General features: G+C 37.8%; 1 protein-coding gene across 10 annotated transcripts in view; it reads left to right on the top strand.

Moving 5' to 3' along the window:
* The window catches only part of SCML2 (Scm polycomb group protein like 2), a 112,603-nt gene that overhangs the window by 33,080 nt on the left and 56,368 nt on the right, over nucleotides 1-23,155 (top strand). For 4 of the 10 annotated variants that reach the window (XM_057538153.1, XM_057538152.1, XM_057538150.1 and 1 more), the window contains 4 exons: nucleotides 3,503-3,571; nucleotides 9,092-9,160; nucleotides 13,708-13,778; nucleotides 14,618-14,852. In XM_057538153.1, the coding sequence (XP_057394136.1) occupies nucleotides 3,503-3,571; nucleotides 9,092-9,160; nucleotides 13,708-13,778; nucleotides 14,618-14,852 (444 nt within the window). The remainder of the gene's footprint in view (nucleotides 1-3,502; nucleotides 3,572-9,091; nucleotides 9,161-13,707; nucleotides 13,779-14,617; nucleotides 14,853-23,155) is intronic. The other 6 variants (XM_057538156.1, XM_057538154.1, XM_057538157.1 and 3 more) reach the window with 3 other exon arrangements.

Here is a 23,155-nt window from a genome sequence, read left to right as displayed (position 1 = left end):
TACATCTGTCTCACGAACAGGCCTATCAGGTCCCAGGGCTCCTTTCTGAGAGAGGGTAAATCCGCCCCCCCCCCCACCAAATCTGTCAGTGAGGATAAGATGCAGAGGCAGACGGGAACTTCATGCTTGTCTGTGACTTTGACTATTTTGGCTCCTGGTCAGCAATTCCAGCTGTGATATTGTAGATGTATCAAATCTAAATTAGTAAAGCCTTTTGCTATGTGTGTTTCCCCCATGTTATTGGCAGGCTCTCATCATATGGGCAACCAAGCTGAACGCTTCTGTGGACTAAAAATTTTTGCCTCATGAATAAAGAAAAAAATTAAGGCTCCAAAGGTTAAATTAGCTAGCAGTGCAATAGAAAATAATCGTGTTATGGAGCACTGGTATAAAGGATTTGCTAGTTCCAATTATAGCCCATTAAGACACAAATGGTAATAGAATATTTTAAAAATTGTGTTGGATAAAGTATTTTCCAATGTCATTGAAAAATTTTACAGATGTAACTGGTTTGTGGAAGAGTGTTAATTAAGTTCTTTGAGGTATAATTGTGAAATGGTTTTGATTTCCCAGTCATTATTTTCAACTTATACTCCTTTCTTCCTGGTATGGTGGCTCCTTAATGACATCCTAGTCAGATTTTTTTCCCCCATTCATGTGTTGTTTTGTTCTTCTTTTGTAATGCTCTCCAAGATCGTATGGTAGTAGAGCTTCAGTTAGAACCTTGGGTCTCTTGATTGTCAGGTTAGTGCTTAGGAGGTCACTGAAATAACCTGGTCAGTTAAATTTTGGAGCCACAGATCTCAGTTTTCACTTTTAATAAAGCTATCCAGTATTCTTAAGTTTAGGCACAACTATGACATTTAGTTTTAGAATAATAACATAAACCATTTATTGAGTTACTTGCATGTATACTACTTCGCTTAGTTCTCAAAATACCTTATACCATATGTATTACTTTCCTCATTTTATAGATGAAGGAACTGAGGCTGAGAAAGTGAAATGACTTGCTCAGGGTCACATAGCTAGTAAGAGGCAGAGTCAGACTGAAAGACGGCAGGTTCAGCTCCAGAGCCTGTGTTCCTTGACATTCTGCTGCATACCTTTCAGCACTGTGGTAGTGCTTGCTTTACATTATCTGGAAGAAGAATTAAACCCAGTATTTTTTTTTTAGTGGAAAAATCTCTAAAAGGGTATACAGTGTTACATATGACATGCTTAATACCATATATAATATGTGTACATGCACATATAAATGCATACTTTCAGGTAACAGTGGTATTCTGAAGTTGGCTCACATCGGCTTGGGAGAGCCAGTGGTACACATTTCTTCCCAACTTTGTGGTTGGTGACTTTACCTTGGCACCTTGCAGTCAGCCATGGTGGTAGTATTTACACCACAGAAATCTGCAAACACTACCAGTCAGGCTTTTTGTTTGTTTGTATTTTCTGGAAAGTTGGCTGTTAAACATTTATTAGCAGTGTGTAAGTGGAACTGTTATATCCTTTGAAGGATATATAAGAGGCTAGTAACCCAGATTCCCCTAGGGAGGGAGCTGCCGAACCCAATATTTTTATAGTGAGGAGATTAGACAAGAGTATAGAAAAAACCTCATGGTTGATGAGAATTAAACTTTGTATGAATTAATCGTACCTTTAATACTGCTATCAAGTCTTTCAGTGTCTTGGCAGTGTGACTGGCACAGTGAAAATCTTACTGTAGAACTATTTAGTAAATATAAATGTGTACTGTCTTCATACTAGCCAAATTATTTAAATAGAGAGCAGCCCATACATCCCTCTTGAGTGTTCACGTATGTTGAAGAGTCACTGAGTCATAACCAGAAAGTAGATCTGTTACCTTAAATGGTACACCTGGCATCATTCATAGATTCTTTTTTAAGAAGCTTGTCACTTGACAATTCAAGCATCAGTAAGGGTAAAACAGCAATAGATGGAAACACATCAAGTGTGGTTAAATTCGTTAGTTCATAATGATACTAAAAAACAAAGCAAAACTTATTTGTCATCTGTGGAGAATGGTATGGATACGATTCTTTTTTCTTTTTTTTTTTTTTAATTTTTAAAAATTTTTGGCCACACGGCATGTGGGATCTTAGTTCCCCGACCAGGATCGAACCCATGCTCCCTACATTGGAAGCACAGAGTCTTAACCACTGGAGCGCCAGGGAAGTCCCACGGGTACAATTCATTATTTTGAAAACTAGAAAATAAAGGAAAAGAACAAAGTGTTGATTGTGACTTCCCTTTGTGAGCTCTACCTCAAGGTAACTGAATGGTTGAAGAGGGGAGGTTTCTCTCTATAGAAGTTTTCTGGCTAATAAAGACAGGATGATAATTAGAATACCTCCATTTTGCAGCCACTAATGAACTAATGGATCTAGGCAATAATCATCCATGGCGGCTCATATCACAAAAAGAGCGAGAACTAGGTATATTAGGAACCCCCTGTGAGAAGTACCTATGAAGTCATCTTCTCTCCTCCTCCCAAAAAAGCCAAACCTGAATCTGGTTAAGCTCTTCTGGCTCGAAATAGCAATACAAATTTAGAGAAAATATAAGGACCAGAAGAAGCCAGCATCATGAGGAAGTGGTCAGCAAACTCCAGACTGGAAATCTCTGAACTGGTATCATCGGCAAAAAAATTGCTAGGGGAAGGGGGAAAAAGAAGGAGGAGGAGGAGGAGTCTATAGATCAAAAGAAATTTAAGAAATGTATCTGCCATTGCTCTGTATGGACTTTATTTGTGTCCTGATTGAAACAGACACATTTAAAATATTTAGGACAATAGGGAAAATGAGAATACTGACTACTTATTTGATAATATTAAAGAATTTTGGTTAATTATTCAGCATAATAATAGTATTATGATTAATTTTTAAATGAGTCATTTAAGAAATATATACTGTAATAAATGTGGATGAAATACATCTTAGACTTGTTGAAGTCCCAAGGTCCAGTACTGTTTGAGTTCCTCAGCCTAGCACAGAGAAAAGCTTTGCCTAGTCCATTGAATTACATTGTATTCTAGCTTCCCTTTTGTTTTAAATTCTCAAAAGCATGCACTTTATTTCTGAGGCACACTAATCTGAACATTGTAAGGATCAGCTCAGCTCATTTTGGTTTGTTCGTTCATTCACTTAACAAATGCTCAAGGGTGTTCTGTATGCCAGGTCCTTTGCTAGGCACTGAGGATACAGCAGTGAACAAAGGAGACAAAATAAATTTAAAAATTCCTGATCTTTTGGAGCTTACATTTGAGTGAAGTGAGACATACGATAAACAAATAAGCAAATTATAAGGTACATTATATATTGGAAAATGAAGTCCTATGCAGAAAATGAGGATATTAATTACAAAATTAAAGCTGGCTTCTATTAGAAAATAGTTTTAGTTTATGGTTTTTATAAGTACTCTTTCAAACTGTTGCTCTGGCCTTCTGTTATTTCTCACTCTTTTCTTTCTTTCTTTTTTTTTTAAGAGTCAACGGATGCAGAGAAGGAGAATCAAGAGAAAGCTCCTCAGTCAGACACATCTCCTGTGCAAAATGGTAGGTTTTAAATTAGTTCAGTGCAACATATTTTCCTTCCTCACTCAGTGTTGATATAAACTCTTTTCTTATTGCTTTTGGTATAATCTCTGTATAGTAAGCTCCTGTAAATATAAAATCTAAGCAATAGGAAAGGTCAAAAAGATAGTATTTAATTTTGAAAATTTTACCTTGGTTTCACGTAGAGAGGGATTAAGTTAAAAGATAACCCTGTATTTCAGTGCAAATGTTGCCAAATTAAAGATATATAGTTATTAATTACCATGAACTACCAATTTAAAATAATTTGATTATTAATAAAAACCCTTCTAAGACTAGAGTCAGTGTGAAAGTCCTTTTTTGATGGTCAAAAGACAGTCCAGTGGATTAAAGCTTAGGCATTGAGGGGGTCTGACAGACCTGTTCTAGAATCTTGGCCTCATGCTTTACTGGCCTTGTGACCTTGGGCAAATTACTCAACATTCTTAGTCTCCTTTTTCTCCTGTGTAGCACAGGGATAATACTACTTACCTCATGGAACTATTAGAATTCAAGAAAATGAGTGTAAAGCACCTAATATAATGCCTAGGCTTATAGTAAATGTTCAGTAAATGTTAACTTTATTTATGAAGTCTGAGTTATTAATTCATGTTTTAAGTTTTTTTATTGTGAACAGCATGTATATAGCACTACATCAGAGACGCAGGAGATAGAATCTGACCCATTGCACCTGCTCTTAAGGAAAATGAGAAAATAAGTCATACATAGACAAAAGGCTGAATTAAAAAAATACTACAGCAAACTTACTGTGTTTACCAGAGATTTCCAGGCAAACCTCTTGCCCCTTGTCTTTCTGTTGTACCTGCCCTGCCAGCCCTACTCTTGGAGTAAGTAGTTCACCCATGACTTTCTGTTCCTACAGGAAGATTGCCTATAGAGGTAGTCCCCATGGAGTCATTCTTTCTCACTGTAGCTGTGTCCTCAGTGTTTCCTTAGCTCTCTTTCTCATTGGCCTTATTTTGTTCCTCAGGTCTTCCTTCCAACCCACAAAACCCTCCAAAGGAAATGGAGGCCGTTAGGTTAGAATGTTCTTCCTTATCCCTACAAATTCCTTTCCATTTTTTTAATATAACAGTTTTATTGAGATATAATTCATATATCACACAATCCACCCATTTCAAATATACAATTCAGTGGTTCTCAGTAGTACATTCCCAGAGTTGTGTAACCATCACCATAATCAATTTTAGAACATTTTCATCACCCTAAAAAGAGATCCTGTACCCAGCTAGCAGCCACTCCCCATTTCCTCCCAGTGCCTCTCCCTAGGCAACCACTTACCTACTTTCTGTCTCTATAGATTTTCCTACTCTGGAAATTTCATGAAAATAAATTTGAAAAAAATATATGCTTAAAGGTTGAAACTAGTAACTTTTCAAAATTCTCAAACTCTCTGTTTGAGAAATTCTGATGAAAAATGATATTACTTAATCAAATTGACAGACATCTGCAGATATTTCTCAGGGCCCTGACTCTAACATCTCATTTTAGAAATCAGTGAGTGACTGCTGGAAGTTAAGCTCCAAGAGAGCCAGGATTTTTGTCTGTTTTATTAACTGCTGCATCTGCAGTACCTAGTACAGTGCCTGACACATACTGGTGACCTTCTATGGGAATCCATGGATGAATAAGACAGATATGATTCTTGCTGTCTTTGAGCTTAAGTAGACATTAAACAAATGCCCAGTTACAGTTGTGATAAATGCTATGAGGTACTGGGTGCTGATCATTCAGCTGAGAAGCTTCAAGCTCTAGCTGTTTTGCCCATTTTCTTTACATAGCCTCTGAACCCAAACCCAGCACTGGTAGAAGACATTATGATTCTGATTTACTCTGGAGAAGACTGGGGGGCCTCATAGATTATGTTCAGTTTGCTGAAAGGTGTTTGGGTTAATGTATGGACTAGAATAGAGTACAAATCAAACAAGAAGGACAATAGACATGTGCAGGTAACAGTCAGATCACAAAGTTATGTGTGTACATCTGTCTCACGAACAGGCCTATCAGGTCCCAGGGCTCCTTTCTGAGAGAGGGTAAATCCGCCCCCCCCCCCCACCAAATCTGTCAGTGAGGATAAGATGCAGAGGCAGACGGGAACTTCATGCTTGTCTGTGACTTTGACTATTTTGGCTCCTGGTCAGCAATTCCAGCTGTGATATTGTAGATGTATCAAATCTAAATTAGTAAAGCCTTTTGCTATGTGTGTTTCCCCCATGTTATTGGCAGGCTCTCATCATATGGGCAACCAAGCTGAACGCTTCTGTGGACTAAAAATTTTTGCCTCATGAATAAAGAAAAAAATTAAGGCTCCAAAGGTTAAATTAGCTAGCAGTGCAATAGAAAATAATCGTGTTATGGAGCACTGGTATAAAGGATTTGCTAGTTCCAATTATAGCCCATTAAGACACAAATGGTAATAGAATATTTTAAAAATTGTGTTGGATAAAGTATTTTCCAATGTCATTGAAAAATTTTACAGATGTAACTGGTTTGTGGAAGAGTGTTAATTAAGTTCTTTGAGGTATAATTGTGAAATGGTTTTGATTTCCCAGTCATTATTTTCAACTTATACTCCTTTCTTCCTGGTATGGTGGCTCCTTAATGACATCCTAGTCAGATTTTTTTCCCCCATTCATGTGTTGTTTTGTTCTTCTTTTGTAATGCTCTCCAAGATCGTATGGTAGTAGAGCTTCAGTTAGAACCTTGGGTCTCTTGATTGTCAGGTTAGTGCTTAGGAGGTCACTGAAATAACCTGGTCAGTTAAATTTTGGAGCCACAGATCTCAGTTTTCACTTTTAATAAAGCTATCCAGTATTCTTAAGTTTAGGCACAACTATGACATTTAGTTTTAGAATAATAACATAAACCATTTATTGAGTTACTTGCATGTATACTACTTCGCTTAGTTCTCAAAATACCTTATACCATGTGTATTACTTTCCTCATTTTATAGATGAAGGAACTGAGGCTGAGAAAGTGAAATGACTTGCTCAGGGTCACATAGCTAGTAAGAGGCAGAGTCAGACTGAAAGACGGCAGGTTCAGCTCCAGAGCCTGTGTTCCTTGACATTCTGCTGCATACCTTTCAGCACTGTGGTAGTGCTTGCTTTACATTATCTGGAAGAAGAATTAAACCCAGTATTTTTTTTTTAGTGGAAAAATCTCTAAAAGGGTATACAGTGTTACATATGACATGCTTAATACCATATATAATATGTGTACATGCACATATAAATGCATACTTTCAGGTAACAGTGGTATTCTGAAGTTGGCTCACATCGGCTTGGGAGAGCCAGTGGTACACATTTCTTCCCAACTTTGTGGTTGGTGACTTTACCTTGGCACCTTGCAGTCAGCCATGGTGGTAGTATTTACACCACAGAAATCTGCAAACACTACCAGTCAGGCTTTTTGTTTGTTTGTATTTTCTGGAAAGTTGGCTGTTAAACATTTATTAGCAGTGTGTAAGTGGAACTGTTATATCCTTTGAAGGATATATAAGAGGCTAGTAACCCAGATTCCCCTAGGGAGGGAGCTGCCGAACCCAATATTTTTATAGTGAGGAGATTAGACAAGAGTATAGAAAAAACCTCATGGTTGATGAGAATTAAACTTTGTATGAATTAATCGTACCTTTAATACTGCTATCAAGTCTTTCAGTGTCTTGGCAGTGTGACTGGCACAGTGAAAATCTTACTGTAGAACTATTTAGTAAATATAAATGTGTACTGTCTTCATACTAGCCAAATTATTTAAATAGAGAGCAGCCCATACATCCCTCTTGAGTGTTCACGTATGTTGAAGAGTCACTCAGTCATAACCAGAAAGTAGATCTGTTACCTTAAATGGTACACCTGGCATCATTCATAGATTCTTTTTTAAGAAGCTTGTCACTTGACAATTCAAGCATCAGTAAGGGTAAAACAGCAATAGATGGAAACACATCAAGTGTGGTTAAATTCGTTAGTTCATAATGATACTAAAAAACAAAGCAAAACTTATTTGTCATCTGTGGAGAATGGTATGGATACGATTCTTTTTTCTTTTTTTTTTTTTTAATTTTTAAAAATTTTTGGCCACACGGCATGTGGGATCTTAGTTCCCCGACCAGGATCGAACCCATGCTCCCTACATTGGAAGCACAGAGTCTTAACCACTGGAGCGCCAGGGAAGTCCCACGGGTACAATTCATTATTTTGAAAACTAGAAAATAAAGGAAAAGAACAAAGTGTTGATTGTGACTTCCCTTTGTGAGCTCTACCTCAAGGTAACTGAATGGTTGAAGAGGGGAGGTTTCTCTCTATAGAAGTTTTCTGGCTAATAAAGACAGGATGATAATTAGAATACCTCCATTTTGCAGCCACTAATGAACTAATGGATCTAGGCAATAATCATCCATGGCGGCTCATATCACAAAAAGAGCGAGAACTAGGTATATTAGGAACCCCCTGTGAGAAGTACCTATGAAGTCATCTTCTCTCCTCCTCCCAAAAAAGCCAAACCTGAATCTGGTTAAGCTCTTCTGGCTCGAAATAGCAATACAAATTTAGAGAAAATATAAGGACCAGAAGAAGCCAGCATCATGAGGAAGTGGTCAGCAAACTCCAGACTGGAAATCTCTGAACTGGTATCATCGGCAAAAAAATTGCTAGGGGAAGGGGGAAAAAGAAGGAGGAGGAGGAGGAGTCTATAGATCAAAAGAAATTTAAGAAATGTATCTGCCATTGCTCTGTATGGACTTTATTTGTGTCCTGATTGAAACAGACACATTTAAAATATTTAGGACAATAGGGAAAATGAGAATACTGACTACTTATTTGATAATATTAAAGAATTTTGGTTAATTATTCAGCATAATAATAGTATTATGATTAATTTTTAAATGAGTCATTTAAGAAATATATACTGTAATAAATGTGGATGAAATACATCTTAGACTTGTTGAAGTCCCAAGGTCCAGTACTGTTTGAGTTCCTCAGCCTAGCACAGAGAAAAGCTTTGCCTAGTCCATTGAATTACATTGTATTCTAGCTTCCCTTTTGTTTTAAATTCTCAAAAGCATGCACTTTATTTCTGAGGCACACTAATCTGAACATTGTAAGGATCAGCTCAGCTCATTTTGGTTTGTTCGTTCATTCACTTAACAAATGCTCAAGGGTGTTCTGTATGCCAGGTCCTTTGCTAGGCACTGAGGATACAGCAGTGAACAAAGGAGACAAAATAAATTTAAAAATTCCTGATCTTTTGGAGCTTACATTTGAGTGAAGTGAGACATACGATAAACAAATAAGCAAATTATAAGGTACATTATATATTGGAAAATGAAGTCCTATGCAGAAAATGAGGATATTAATTACAAAATTAAAGCTGGCTTCTATTAGAAAATAGTTTTAGTTTATGGTTTTTATAAGTACTCTTTCAAACTGTTGCTCTGGCCTTCTGTTATTTCTCACTCTTTTCTTTCTTTCTTTTTTTTTTAAGAGTCAACGGATGCAGAGAAGGAGAATCAAGAGAAAGCTCCTCAGTCAGACACATCTCCTGTGCAAAATGGTAGGTTTTAAATTAGTTCAGTGCAACATATTTTCCTTCCTCACTCAGTGTTGATATAAACTCTTTTCTTATTGCTTTTGGTATAATCTCTGTATAGTAAGCTCCTGTAAATATAAAATCTAAGCAATAGGAAAGGTCAAAAAGATAGTATTTAATTTTGAAAATTTTACCTTGGTTTCACGTAGAGAGGGATTAAGTTAAAAGATAACCCTGTATTTCAGTGCAAATGTTGCCAAATTAAAGATATATAGTTATTAATTACCATGAACTACCAATTTAAAATAATTTGATTATTAATAAAAACCCTTCTAAGACTAGAGTCAGTGTGAAAGTCCTTTTTTGATGGTCAAAAGACAGTCCAGTGGATTAAAGCTTAGGCATTGAGGGGGTCTGACAGACCTGTTCTAGAATCTTGGCCTCATGCTTTACTGGCCTTGTGACCTTGGGCAAATTACTCAACATTCTTAGTCTCCTTTTTCTCCTGTGTAGCACAGGGATAATACTACTTACCTCATGGAACTATTAGAATTCAAGAAAATGAGTGTAAAGCACCTAATATAATGCCTAGGCTTATAGTAAATGTTCAGTAAATGTTCACTTTATTTATGAAGTCTGAGTTATTAATTCATGTTTTAAGTTTTTTTATTGTGAACAGCATGTATATAGCACTACATCAGAGACGCAGGAGATAGAATCTGACCCATTGCACCTGCTCTTAAGGAAAATGAGAAAATAAGTCATACATAGACAAAAGGCTGAATTAAAAAAATACTACAGCAAACTTACTGTGTTTACCAGAGATTTCCAGGCAAACCTCTTGCCCCTTGTCTTTCTGTTGTACCTGCCCTGCCAGCCCTACTCTTGGAGTAAGTAGTTCACCCATGACTTTCTGTTCCTACAGGAAGATTGCCTATAGAGGTAGTCCCCATGGAGTCATTCTTTCTCACTGTAGCTGTGTCCTCAGTGTTTCCTTAGCTCTCTTTCTCATTGGCCTTATTTTGTTCCTCAGGTCTTCCTTCCAACCCACAAAACCCTCCAAAGGAAATGGAGGCCGTTAGGTTAGAATGTTCTTCCTTATCCCTACAAATTCCTTTCCATTTTTTTAATATAACAGTTTTATTGAGATATAATTCATATATCACACAATCCACCCATTTCAAATATACAATTCAGTGGTTCTCAGTAGTACATTCCCAGAGTTGTGTAACCATCACCATAATCAATTTTAGAACATTTTCATCACCCTAAAAAGAGATCCTGTACCCAGCTAGCAGCCACTCCCCATTTCCTCCCAGTGCCTCTCCCTAGGCAACCACTTACCTACTTTCTGTCTCTATAGATTTTCCTACTCTGGAAATTTCATGAAAATAAATTTGAAAAAAATATATGCTTAAAGGTTGAAACTAGTAACTTTTCAAAATTCTCAAACTCTCTGTTTGAGAAATTCTGATGAAAAATGATATTACTTAATCAAATTGACAGACATCTGCAGATATTTCTCAGGGCCCTGACTCTAACATCTCATTTTAGAAATCAGTGAGTGACTGCTGGAAGTTAAGCTCCAAGAGAGCCAGGATTTTTGTCTGTTTTATTAACTGCTGCATCTGCAGTACCTAGTACAGTGCCTGACACATACTGGTGACCTTCTATGGGAATCCATGGATGAATAAGACAGATATGATTCTTGCTGTCTTTGAGCTTAAGTAGACATTAAACAAATGCCCAGTTACAGTTGTGATAAATGCTATGAGGTACTGGGTGCTGATCATTCAGCTGAGAAGCTTCAAGCTCTAGCTGTTTTGCCCATTTTCTTTACATAGCCTCTGAACCCAAACCCAGCACTGGTAGAAGACATTATGATTCTGATTTACTCTGGAGAAGACTGGGGGGCCTCATAGATTATGTTCAGTTTGCTGAAAGGTGTTTGGGTTAATGTATGGACTAGAATAGAGTACAAATCAAACAAGAAGGACAATAGACATGTGCAGGTAACAGTCAGATCACAAAGTTATGTGTGTACATCTGTCTCACGAACAGGCCTATCAGGTCCCAGGGCTCCTTTCTGAGAGAGGGTAAATCCGCCCCCCCCCCCCCCACCAAATCTGTCAGTGAGGATAAGATGCAGAGGCAGACGGGAACTTCATGCTTGTCTGTGACTTTGACTATTTTGGCTCCTGGTCAGCAATTCCAGCTGTGATATTGTAGATGTATCAAATCTAAATTAGTAAAGCCTTTTGCTATGTGTGTTTCCCCCATGTTATTGGCAGGCTCTCATCATATGGGCAACCAAGCTGAACGGTTCTGTGGACTAAAAATTTTTGCCTCATGAATAAAGAAAAAAATTAAGGCTCCAAAGGTTAAATTAGCTAGCAGTGCAATAGAAAATAATCGTGTTATGGAGCACTGGTATAAAGGATTTGCTAGTTCCAATTATAGCCCATTAAGACACAAATGGTAATAGAATATTTTAAAAATTGTGTTGGATAAAGTATTTTCCAATGTCATTGAAAAATTTTACAGATGTAACTGGTTTGTGGAAGAGTGTTAATTAAGTTCTTTGAGGTATAATTGTGAAATGGTTTTGATTTCCCAGTCATTATTTTCAACTTATACTCCTTTCTTCCTGGTATGGTGGCTCCTTAATGACATCCTAGTCAGATTTTTTTCCCCCATTCATGTGTTGTTTTGTTCTTCTTTTGTAATGCTCTCCAAGATCGTATGGTGGTAGAGCTTCAGTTAGAACCTTGGGTCTCTTGATTGTCAGGTTAGTGCTTAGGAGGTCACTGAAATAACCTGGTCAGTTAAATTTTGGAGCCACAGATCTCAGTTTTCACTTTTAATAAAGCTATCCAGTATTCTTAAGTTTAGGCACAACTATGACATTTAGTTTTAGAATAATAACATAAACCATTTATTGAGTTACTTGCATGTATACTACTTCGCTTAGTTCTCAAAATACCTTATACCATATGTATTACTTTCCTCATTTTATAGATGAAGGAACTGAGGCTGAGAAAGTGAAATGACTTGCTCAGGGTCACATAGCTAGTAAGAGGCAGAGTCAGACTGAAAGACGGCAGGTTCAGCTCCAGAGCCTGTGTTCCTTGACATTCTGCTGCATACCTTTCAGCACTGTGGTAGTGCTTGCTTTACATTATCTGGAAGAAGAATTAAACCCAGTATTTTTTTTTTAGTGGAAAAATCTCTAAAAGGGTATATACAGTGTTACATATGACATGCTTAATACCATATATAATATGTGTACATGCACATATAAATGTATACTTTCAGGTAACAGTGGTATTCTGAAGTTGGCTCACATCGGCTTGGGAGAGCCAGTGGTACACATTTCTTCCCAACTTTGTGGTTGGTGACTTTACCTTGGCACCTTGCAGTCAGCCATGGTGGTAGTATTTACACCACAGAAATCTGCAAACACTACCAGTCAGGCTTTTTGTTTGTTTGTATTTTCTGGAAAGTTGGCTGTTAAACATTTATTAGCAGTGTGTAAGTGGAACTGTTATATCCTTTGAAGGATATATAAGAGGCTAGTAACCCAGATTCCCCTAGGGAGGGAGCTGCCGAACCCAATATTTTTATAGTGAGGAAATTAGACAAGAGTATAGAAAAAACCTCATGGTTGATGAGAATTAAACTTTGTATGAATTAATCGTACCTTTAATACTGCTATCAAGTCTTTCAGTGTCTTGGCAGTGTGACTGGCACAGTGAATTGACGTGTCCAGGCAAAGTATACTGCTTTCTGACCTTCTCTTCTAGCATAATATATCATGAAGACTAAGTGAGAGAAAGGACAGCAAGAGTTTGTAGAAAATATAGATAATTACAACAGTGCATATCAGTCATTGCACTGATGACTGGTTTCTGCTTTGTTCTGCTACCATATTCTTAACACCCTGGATGGGGATCTGATAGTCAGTTGAGAAACAATGCTGGTTCTCAGAGTTTTTCTTTCCACAAAGTATTGCGTTATTTCTGCTCTACCACACATCTAAACACCTTTGGATCCCTGTGAAAAACAAACGCCTTCACAGTAATGGGATGAAATGGTAAAAACATGTCTTGAGTAAATTTATATTTGAGATATATGAGTAGAATTTGCTATTACTGTATAAAAAGTCCTTTAGTTATTTCTAGAGTTCACATTTTCAGAATCACTGTGCTGCAGTCTTCATTACATCAAGATGATCTAGATTGTAATTTATATCAGAGCTATTATTATCAGGAAGTTGTCTTATTTTTTACTTCCATGCTGGTAGTCAAATGTAGATCAGGAAATTTGAATCTGTTCTTTAAGAAGTATTTCTTTGAAGAGATATGGAGCTAAAACCCATTTTATTCCTGAAAGTTAGTATACATATTATATGTATTAATGGGAATTCCCTGCTGGTCCAGTGGTTAAGACTCGGCACTTTCACTGCCGTGGGCCCAGGTTCGATTCCTGGTCGGGGAACTAAGATCCCACAAGCTGCGTGGCATGGCCAAAAAAAGGAAACAACAAAACTATTTTTGCGTGTTTTTTTCCAGATGATTTTCACTGGGAAAATTACTTGAAAGAGACTGGATCTTTAAGTGCTCCTTCAGAGTGTTTCAGACAGGTATGCCAAAATTCTGTAGATGTCATGTTGTATATATTGATGTAAACTATTAACTTGTTGAAGGGTGCCTGTGTGATTGTTAGGTTCTAGTAGTGTGAGGAGATAGTGGGATTGTGGTAGTGCTGCTTAAGAACCAGATGGTCTCTTTGCATCCATTCATTAAGAATTTACTTTATGTCAGATATACTAAGCTCTTATGACTGCCCATCTGGAGAGAAAGACAGACATGTAAATAATTAATTATGAAAAGTTTGATAAGTATACTGGGAGGGCTTACAGAAGAGGTGGCTATCTGAGGTGGTTGGGATGAGGGGAGGGATATTCCAGGCAGAGAGAACATCCAAAGCAAAGGCACGTGGGTGTAAAAGAACCTGAGTGTTAAGGGATGGTATGGGGTGGCTGAAGCACAAAGTGGGTAGAAGTGATAATATGGGAATGAGATTAAGGTGCGGTGGCTTTTAACCTGTACTGAGGATTTGGACTTTATGTTAGGCAGTGGTGAGCTGCCGTTCGGCTTATTTTAAGGGGAATGGCCTAATCATATTCTTATTTTAGAAAGCCACTCAGGATGCATTTTTGAGGCTGTATTTGGGTTGCCTGGAAGTGGGCAGATGAGTAAGACCAGCAGTGGGCAGCCAAGTCAGGCTGCATGTCAAGCCAAGGAGAGGGTTTGGAGAAGATCTTTTTCTTAACCCTTATAGCTCTTACTTTGTTCACCAACTGCTGTGACTGTTACTTAAAACGTTCCTCGCGTATTCTGGTAACATAACTGACCATTTGATTTTCTTATAGTTGATGGGTTTTAACAAAATTTTATTTATATGTGTGTTTATATATAGTCCAAGATTCCACCAGCTAATGACTTCAAAGTTGGTATGAAATTGGAAGCCCGTGACCCTCGCAATATGACTTCAATATGTATCGCCACAGTCGTTGGAATTACTGGTGCCAGGCTACGTTTAAGACTGGACGGTAGTGACAACAGAAATGATTTTTGGCGGCTTGTTGATTCTCCGGACATACAGCCTGTTGGGACATGTGAAAAGGAGGGGGACTTACTTCAGCCTCCACTGGGTAAGGATAAACAGTTTTTAAAATAACATATTCTTGTTAATGTAATATTCAATAGAAATAATTTTAACTGGCCTTTTAAAAATCTCTTCTTCTGGGCATTCTTACAAATAGATAGTCAGGTGGTTACTGTGGAGAATGTTGAGAAAGTAACTCAGTGCCATATGTTATAGAGTTTCACCTAAGTACATATTTGGCATTTGTGTGCTAAAGGTTCCCCACTCCGGCAAGACTCATTCTGCCTTAAAACTTGAAACGTCAAAAGCAGCTCTACTGGATTACACATGAAGATTCAGAAACCCTTCTGGGGGAGAAGTTTGTAGCATTTGATATGAGTCACTTCCTCCCTCAATATTGTCTAATGAGCCATTCATCATTTTTGGTATGGGGATGAGCACAGCAGAAGGGTATGATTTTACACTGGGACTCCAGTTTCAGACTTGGGAATTTCATTACACCTATGTGGGAAGAAGTCATAGTGAGAGGGGTAGGAGTCAGTACCTGTAGATCTTTGAAAAGGAGGAGGTGGATGGAACTCTTCAGCAAAGGTTTTTAATACAAAGCTCTCAATTTTGACCAAGTTTTTAAAAGGTAAGAAGTCTGTGACACTAATTTTGTGCAAAAATTTTCTCTTTTAAAGAGTACCATGGTATTCTGTAGAATATAAGGATTTAGTTTATTCTACATTCTGAGTGAATGGTGGGTATCGGTTTTTGTTTCTTCTTTACAATGCTAAAAATGAAAATTCTCTATTATAAAGCACAGTGAGAGAATGGATTTTTTTGTCTCCTACTAGTGAAAAATTCCCTGGGAACCAAAAATGTAAGATAATAATAACTACTCTTTTAGCAATATCTTTTTATACTGTCCTTGCTGTAATTGTTACTTATTCCTAATTTGGTTTAAAATATTTGAAAAAACTAATCAGAGATGTGTTATTCCAAGAAGATGGTTTAGGGTGTATGTGTTTTATGCTTTTCCCCTTTTCTTTCTTCATATCATTCACATTTTTTGTTGTTTATTTTTATAATATTTCTTAAATCATACAGAATTCTGTAAGAGACATAATATAAACCTGAGGCTTAGTGCTTCCCTGTTTGGATTTTATTTCTCTGTTTACAGCATGATACTATGTGTTTGTATTTTGTTTAAAGGAAACATAGCTATTGTGATTGTCAGCATTTCAAACACATAACCATTCTTTTTTCAAATTACTTTTAGAGTTTATTAATTAAAAATATGAAATACATAGCAATACATGCTGATTAGTGTGTATTTTGACAGCACATAATAAAAAAATGCAATTTTTGCCTATTTGCTCATCAGGCGCTTTTGAATAGTTTCCATTTTAATATAACACAACTTATTTCGTTTTCCTTTTTAAAAAGTTTATTTATTTAAACCTTAAAGGTTATTATTTAAAAGGTTTTTTTTTTTTTTTTTTTGGTTTTTTTGGGCTGCGTTGGGTCTTTGTTGCTGTGCACGGGCTTTCTCTAGTTGTGGCGAGCGGGAGCTACTCTTCGTTGTGGAGCACAGGCTTCTCATTGTGGTGGCTTCTCTTATTGTGGAGCACGGGCCCTAGGCACCCGGGCTTCAGTAGTTGCAGCACGCAGGCTCAGTAGTTGCGGCACACGGGCCCTAGAGTGCGTGGGCTCAGTAGTTGGCGCACAGGCTCTAGGGCGCACGGGCTTCCATAGTTGTGGCACACAGGCTTAGTTGCTCCGTGACATGTGGGATCTTCCTGGACCAGGGATCGAACCCGTGTCCTCTGCATTGGCAGGCACATTCTTAACCACTGCGCCACCAGGGAAGTCCCTAAAAGGTTTTTTTAAAGTTTCAACATACATGGAGAAAAGTGTACAGCTTATAAACGAACACACTTGTATAACCAACACCCAAATCAAGAAATAGAACATTGTCAGCACCCTAGAAGCCCCCGATTCCTGCTGATCCCCAGTCATATCCTCCTCCTTCCCAAAGGTAACTACTGTCCAGACTTCTTAATATCATGGATTAGTTTTATCTATGTTTGAATTTTTAACATGCACTTTGATCTTTTTTGACCTTTTAATCTATGTTTGACTTGAGGCAATTAAAGAATTAAGAAAAATGCTAAATTAAAAAAGAAAATCATGGTACATCATGTAATAGGATAAGATGGGGGTTAAGAGAAAGGCATAAGGACCAGAGAATGATTCTTATGCACTATTCTAACCACAGTGTGGAGAATCCATGCTGTGGATAACTATTTATTAGATATCACTAATAATACTGATTTATTTTAAGAGAGTGTGTAACAACCCTCCCCCATTTTTCCCTAGCAACAATTATTTTCCTAGTCAGATTAAGGGTGTTTTGGTACATGATTATTATAGGATGACTTTCTGTCTGAACTTCCTTGCGTATTTTATCCTATTGATGGACCCATTGCCAACGTGATTCATGTGCCTCCCTATCTTAATGCATGTATTCATCAGGGATGCATGCCAAGTTCTCACCAATTCTGGCATCAAGGGAGGCAAGTGTTGCATGTAACAGATTGCCCCCAGAAAATACTAAAACTAGCAGACCCCTGCTCCCCGCTGCACATGCCAGATGCTGTGATATTCACCATTAATTGATGAGATCTCTAGAGAAGACACCTGTTGAGTCTATTTTGATAGTATCTGATAACAAGTTCTAAGATAAGATCATTTAGTGTGAGCAAAGATTACTAAAGTGAGAGCTGTCTTTTTTCCCAACATAATGTATGAAAAATTTCAAACCTACAAAAAAGGTGAAAGAATTTTACAGTGAACACCACATACCCACTACCTAGGCTCTACCCGTTATCATTTTACTATACTTGCTTTATCACTTATCTGTCCATCTGTCCTCCTGTCGATTCATCAGTCCATCATATTTTTAAATGCACTTCAGGATAAGTTATTGACATCAGTGCATTTCTCCTAAATACGTTCGCATGCATATCATTAACTAGAGTTCACTGTTTATTTACAGGTTTTTTCCTTTTGAGGTGAAATTTACATATGGTGAAATGCACCATCATAAGTGTACATTTGCTGAGTTTGACAGAAAACTGTCTTTCGGAAAGGAAATAAGGCAGGGGCTCTGCGGAAAAAGAGGGACTGGAAGTCTTTTGCAGCCTTTTTACCCTGCGTGTGTGGTTGTTGGTGGGGAATGGAAGCTCTCCTGGGCTCTGGCTTGGATTTCTCCTAGTATTATGGCCCATTCCCAACATACATGTGTATGTTGGTGAACCCTAGGTAGTGGCTTCTTTAAGATGAGAATTTCTACCCTCACTGTAGCATTCTTGTCTAATAGTACAGTGGATACAGTAGCACTGATTGGAGGGTGCACCAGCTCCTCTTGCCCATTTCCTGAGTTCCTCAATAAGAAAGTCATTCTCGGGAGGAGGGGCAAGATGGCGGAAGAGTAAGACGTGGAGATCACCTTCCTTCCCACAGATACAGTAGAAATACATCTACATGTGGAACTGCTCCTACAGAACACCCACTGAACGCTGGCAGAAGACGTCAGACCTCCCAAAAGCTTTATTTTATTTTATTTTATCCTCTTTTTTTCTTTCTTTCTATTTTTTTCTCCCTTTTTTTCTGAGCCGTGTGGATGAAAGGCTCTTGGTGCTTCAGCCAGGCATCAGGGCTGTGCCTCTGAGGTGGGAGAGCCAACTTCAGGACACTGGTCCACAAGAGACCTCCCAGCTCCACGTAATACCAAATGGCGAAAATCTCTCAGAGATCTCCATCTCAACATCAAGACCCAGCTTCACTCAACGACCAGCAAGCTACAGTGCTGGACACCCTATGCCAAACAACTAGCAAGACAGGAACACAGCCCCATCCATTAGCAGAGAGGCTGCCTAAAATCATAATAAGGCCACAGACACCCCAAAACACACCACCAGACGTGGACGTGCCCACCAGAAAGACAAGATCCAACCTCATCCACCAGAACACAGGCACTAGTCCCCTCCACCAGGAAGCCTACACAACCCACTGAACCAACCTTAGCCACTGGGGACAGATACCAAAAACAACGGGAACTACGAACCTGCAGCCTGTGAAAAGGAGACCCCAAACACAGTAAGATAAGCAAAATGAGAAGACAAAAAACCACACAGCAGGTGAAGGAGCAGGGTCAAAACACACCAGACCTAACAAATGAAGAGGAAATAGGCAGTCTACCTGAAAAAGAATTCAGAATAATGATAGTAAAGATGATCCAAAATCTTGGAAATAGAATAGACAAAATGCAAGAAACATTTAACAAGGACGTAGAAGAACTAAAGAGGAACCAAGCAATGATGAAAAACACAATAAATGAAATTAAAAATACTCTAGATGGGATCAATAGCAGAATAACTGAGGCAGAAGAACGGATAAGTGACCTGGAAGACAGAATGGTGGAATTCACTGCTGCGGAACAGAATAAAGAATAAAGAATGAAAAGAACTGAAGACAGTCTCAGAGACCTCTGGGACAACATTAAACGCACCAACATTCGAATTATAGGGGTCCCAGAAGAAGAAGAGAAAAAGAAAGGGACTGAGAAAATATTTGAAGAGATTATAGTTGAAAACTTCCCTAATATGGGAAAGGAAATAGTTAATCAAGTCCTGGAAGCACAGAGAGTCCCATACAGGATAAATCCAAGGAGAAACACGCCAAGACACATATTAATCAAACTATCAAAAATTAAATATAAAGAAAACATATTAAAAGCAGCAAGGGAAAAACAACAAATAACACACAAGGGAATCCCCATAAGGTTAACAGCTGATCTTTCAGCAGAAACTCTGCAAGCCAGAAGGGAGTGGCAGGATATACTTAAAGTCATGAAGGAGAAAAACCTACAACCAAGATTACTCTACCCAGCAAGGATCTCATTCAGATGTGATGGAGAAATTAAAACCTCTACAGACAAGCAAAAGCTGAGAGAGTTCAGCACCACCAAACCGGCTTTACAACAAATGCTAAAGGAACTTCTCTAGGCAAGAAACACAAGAGAAGGAAAACACCTACAATAACAAACCCAAAACATTTAAGAAAATGGGAATAGGAACATACATATCGATAATTACCTTAAATGTAAATGGATTAAATGCTCCCACCAAAAGACACAGACTGGCTGAATGGATACAAAAACAAGACCCATATATATGCTGTCTACAAGAGACCCACTTCAGACCTAGAGACACTTACAGACTGAAAGTGAGGGGATGGAAAAAGATATTCCATGCAAATGGAAATCAAAAGAAAGCTGGAGTAGCAATTCTCATATCAGACAAAATAGACTTTAAAATAAAGACTATTACAAGAGACAAAGCAGGACACTATATAATGATCAAGGGATCGATCCAAGAGGAAGATATAACAATTGTAAATATTTATGCACCCAACATAGGAGCACCTCAATACATAAGGCAAATACTAACAGCCATAAAAGGGGAAATCGACAGTAACACAATCATAGTAGGGGACTTTAACACCCCACTTTCACCAATGGACAGATCATCCAAAATGAAAATAAATAAACACAAGCTTTAAATGATACATTAAACAAGATGGACTTAATTGATATTTATAGGACATTCCACCCAAAAACAACAGAATACACATTTTTCTCAAGTGCTCATGGAACATTCTCCAGGATAGATCATATCTTGGGTCACAAATCAAGCCTTGGTAAATTGAAGAAAACTGAAATCGTATCAAGTATCTTTTCCGACCACAATGCTATGAGACTAGATATCAATTACAGGAAAAGATCTGTAAAAAATACAAACACATGGAGGCTACACAATACACTACTTAATAACGAAGTGATCACTGAAGAAATCAAAGGGGAAATCAAAAAATACCTAGAAACAAATGACAATGGAGACACGACGACCCAAAACCTATGGGATGCAGCAAAAGCAGTGCTAAGAGGGAAGTTTATAGCAATACAAGCCTACCTCAAGAAACAGGAAACATCTCGAATAAACAACCTAACCTTGCACCTAAAGCAATTAGAGAAAGAAGAGCAAAAAAACCCCAAAGCTAGCAGAAGGAAAGAAATCATAAAGATCAGATCAGAAATAAATGAAAAAGAAATGAAGGAAATAATAGCAAAAATCAATGAAACTAAAAGCTGGTTCTTTGAGAAGATAAACAAAATTGATAAACCATTAGCCAGACTCATCAAGAGTAAAAGGGAGAAGACTCAAATCAATAGAATTAGAAATGAAAAAGGAGAAGTAACCACTGACACTGCAGAAATACAAACGATCATGAGATTACTACAAGCAACTCTATGCCAATAAAATGGACAACCTGGAAGAAATGGACAGATTCTTAGAAATGCACAACCTACCGAGACTGAACCAGGAAGAAATAGAAAATATGAACAGACCAATCACAAGCACTGAAATTGAAACTGTGGTTAAAAATCTTGCAACAAACAAAAGCCCAGGACCAGATGGCTTCACAGGCGAATTCTATCAAACATTTAGAGAAGAGCTAACACCTATCCTTCTCAAACTCTTCCAAAATATCGCAGAGGGAGGAACACTCCCCAACTCATTCTACGAGGCCACCATCACCCTGATACCAAAACCAGACAAAGATGTCACAAAGAAAGAAAACTACAGGCCAATATCACTGATCAACATAGATGCAAAAATCCTCAACAAAATACTAGCAAACAGAATCCAACAGCACATTAAAAGGATCATACACCATGATCAAGTGGGGTTTATCCCAGGAATGCAAGGATTCTTCAATATACGCAAATCAATCAATGTGATACATCATATTAACAAATTGAAGGAGAAAAACCATATGATCATATCAATAGATGCAGAGAAAGCTTTCGACAAAATTCAACACCCATTTATGATAAAAGCCCTGCCGAAAGTAGGCATAGAGGGAACTTTCCTCAACATAATAAAGGCCATATATGACAAACCCACAACCAACATTGTCCTCAATGGTGAAAAACTGAAACCATATCCACTAAGATCAGGAACAAGACAAGGTTGCCCACTCTCACCACTATTATTCAACATAGTTTTGGAAGTGTTAGCCACAGCAATCAGAGAAGAAAAAGAAATAAAAGGAATCCAAATCGGAAAAGAAGAAGTAAAGCTGTCACTGTTTGCAGATGACATGATACTATACATAGAGGATCCTAAAACTGCTACCAGAAAACTACTAGAGCTAATCAATGAATTAGGTAAAGTAGCAGGATACAAAATGAATGCACAGAAATCTCTTGCATTCCTATATACTAATGATGAAAAATCTGAAAGTGAAATTAAGAAAACACTCCCATTTACCATTGCAACAAAAAGAATAAAATATCTAGGAATAAACCTACCTAAGGAGACAAAAGACCTGTATGCAGAAAATTATAGGACACTGACGAAAGAAATTAAAGATGATACAAATAGATGGAGAGATATACCATGTTCTTGGATTGGAAGAATCAACATTGTGAAAATGACTCTACTACCCAAAGCAATCTACAGATTCAATGCAATCCCTATCAAGCTACCACTGGCATTTTTCACAGAACTAGAACAAAAAATTTCACAATTTGTATGGAAACACAAAAGACCCCGAATAGCCAAAGCAATCTTGAGAACAAAAAATGGAGCTGGAGGAATCAGGCTCCCTGACTTCAGACTATATTACAAAGCTACAGTAATCAAGACAGTTTGGTACTGGCACAAAAACAGAAATATAGATCAATGGAACAGGATAGAAAGCCCAGAGATAAACCCACGCACATATGGTCACCTTATCTTTGATAAAGGAGGCAAGCATATACAGTGGAGAAAAGACAGCCTCTTCAATAAGTGGTGCTGGGAAAACTGGACAGGTACATGTAAAAGTACGAAATTAGAACACTCCCTGACACCATACACAAAAATAAACTCAAAATGGATTAAAGACCTAAGTGTAAAGCCAGACACTATCAAACTCTTAGAGGAACACATAGGCAGAACACTCTATGACATACATCACAGCAAGATCCTTTTTGACCCACCTCCTAGAGAAATGGAAATAAAAACACAAATAAACAAATGGGACCTAATGAAACTTAAAAGCTTTTGCACAGCAAAGGAAACCATAAACAAGACAAAAAGACAACCCTCAGAATGGGAGAAAATATTTGCAAATGAAGCAACTGACAAAGGATTAATCTCCAAGATTTACAAGCAGCTCATGCAGCTCAATAACAAAAAAACGAACAACCCAATCCAAAAATGGGCAGAAGACCTAAACAGACATTTCTCCAAA

The sequence above is a fragment of the Balaenoptera acutorostrata genome, chromosome X, assembly GCF_949987535.1.
Source record: "Balaenoptera acutorostrata chromosome X, mBalAcu1.1, whole genome shotgun sequence".
Classification (NCBI taxonomy): Eukaryota; Metazoa; Chordata; class Mammalia; order Artiodactyla; family Balaenopteridae; genus Balaenoptera; species Balaenoptera acutorostrata.
This window is presented reverse-complemented; position numbering and strand designations above follow the sequence as displayed.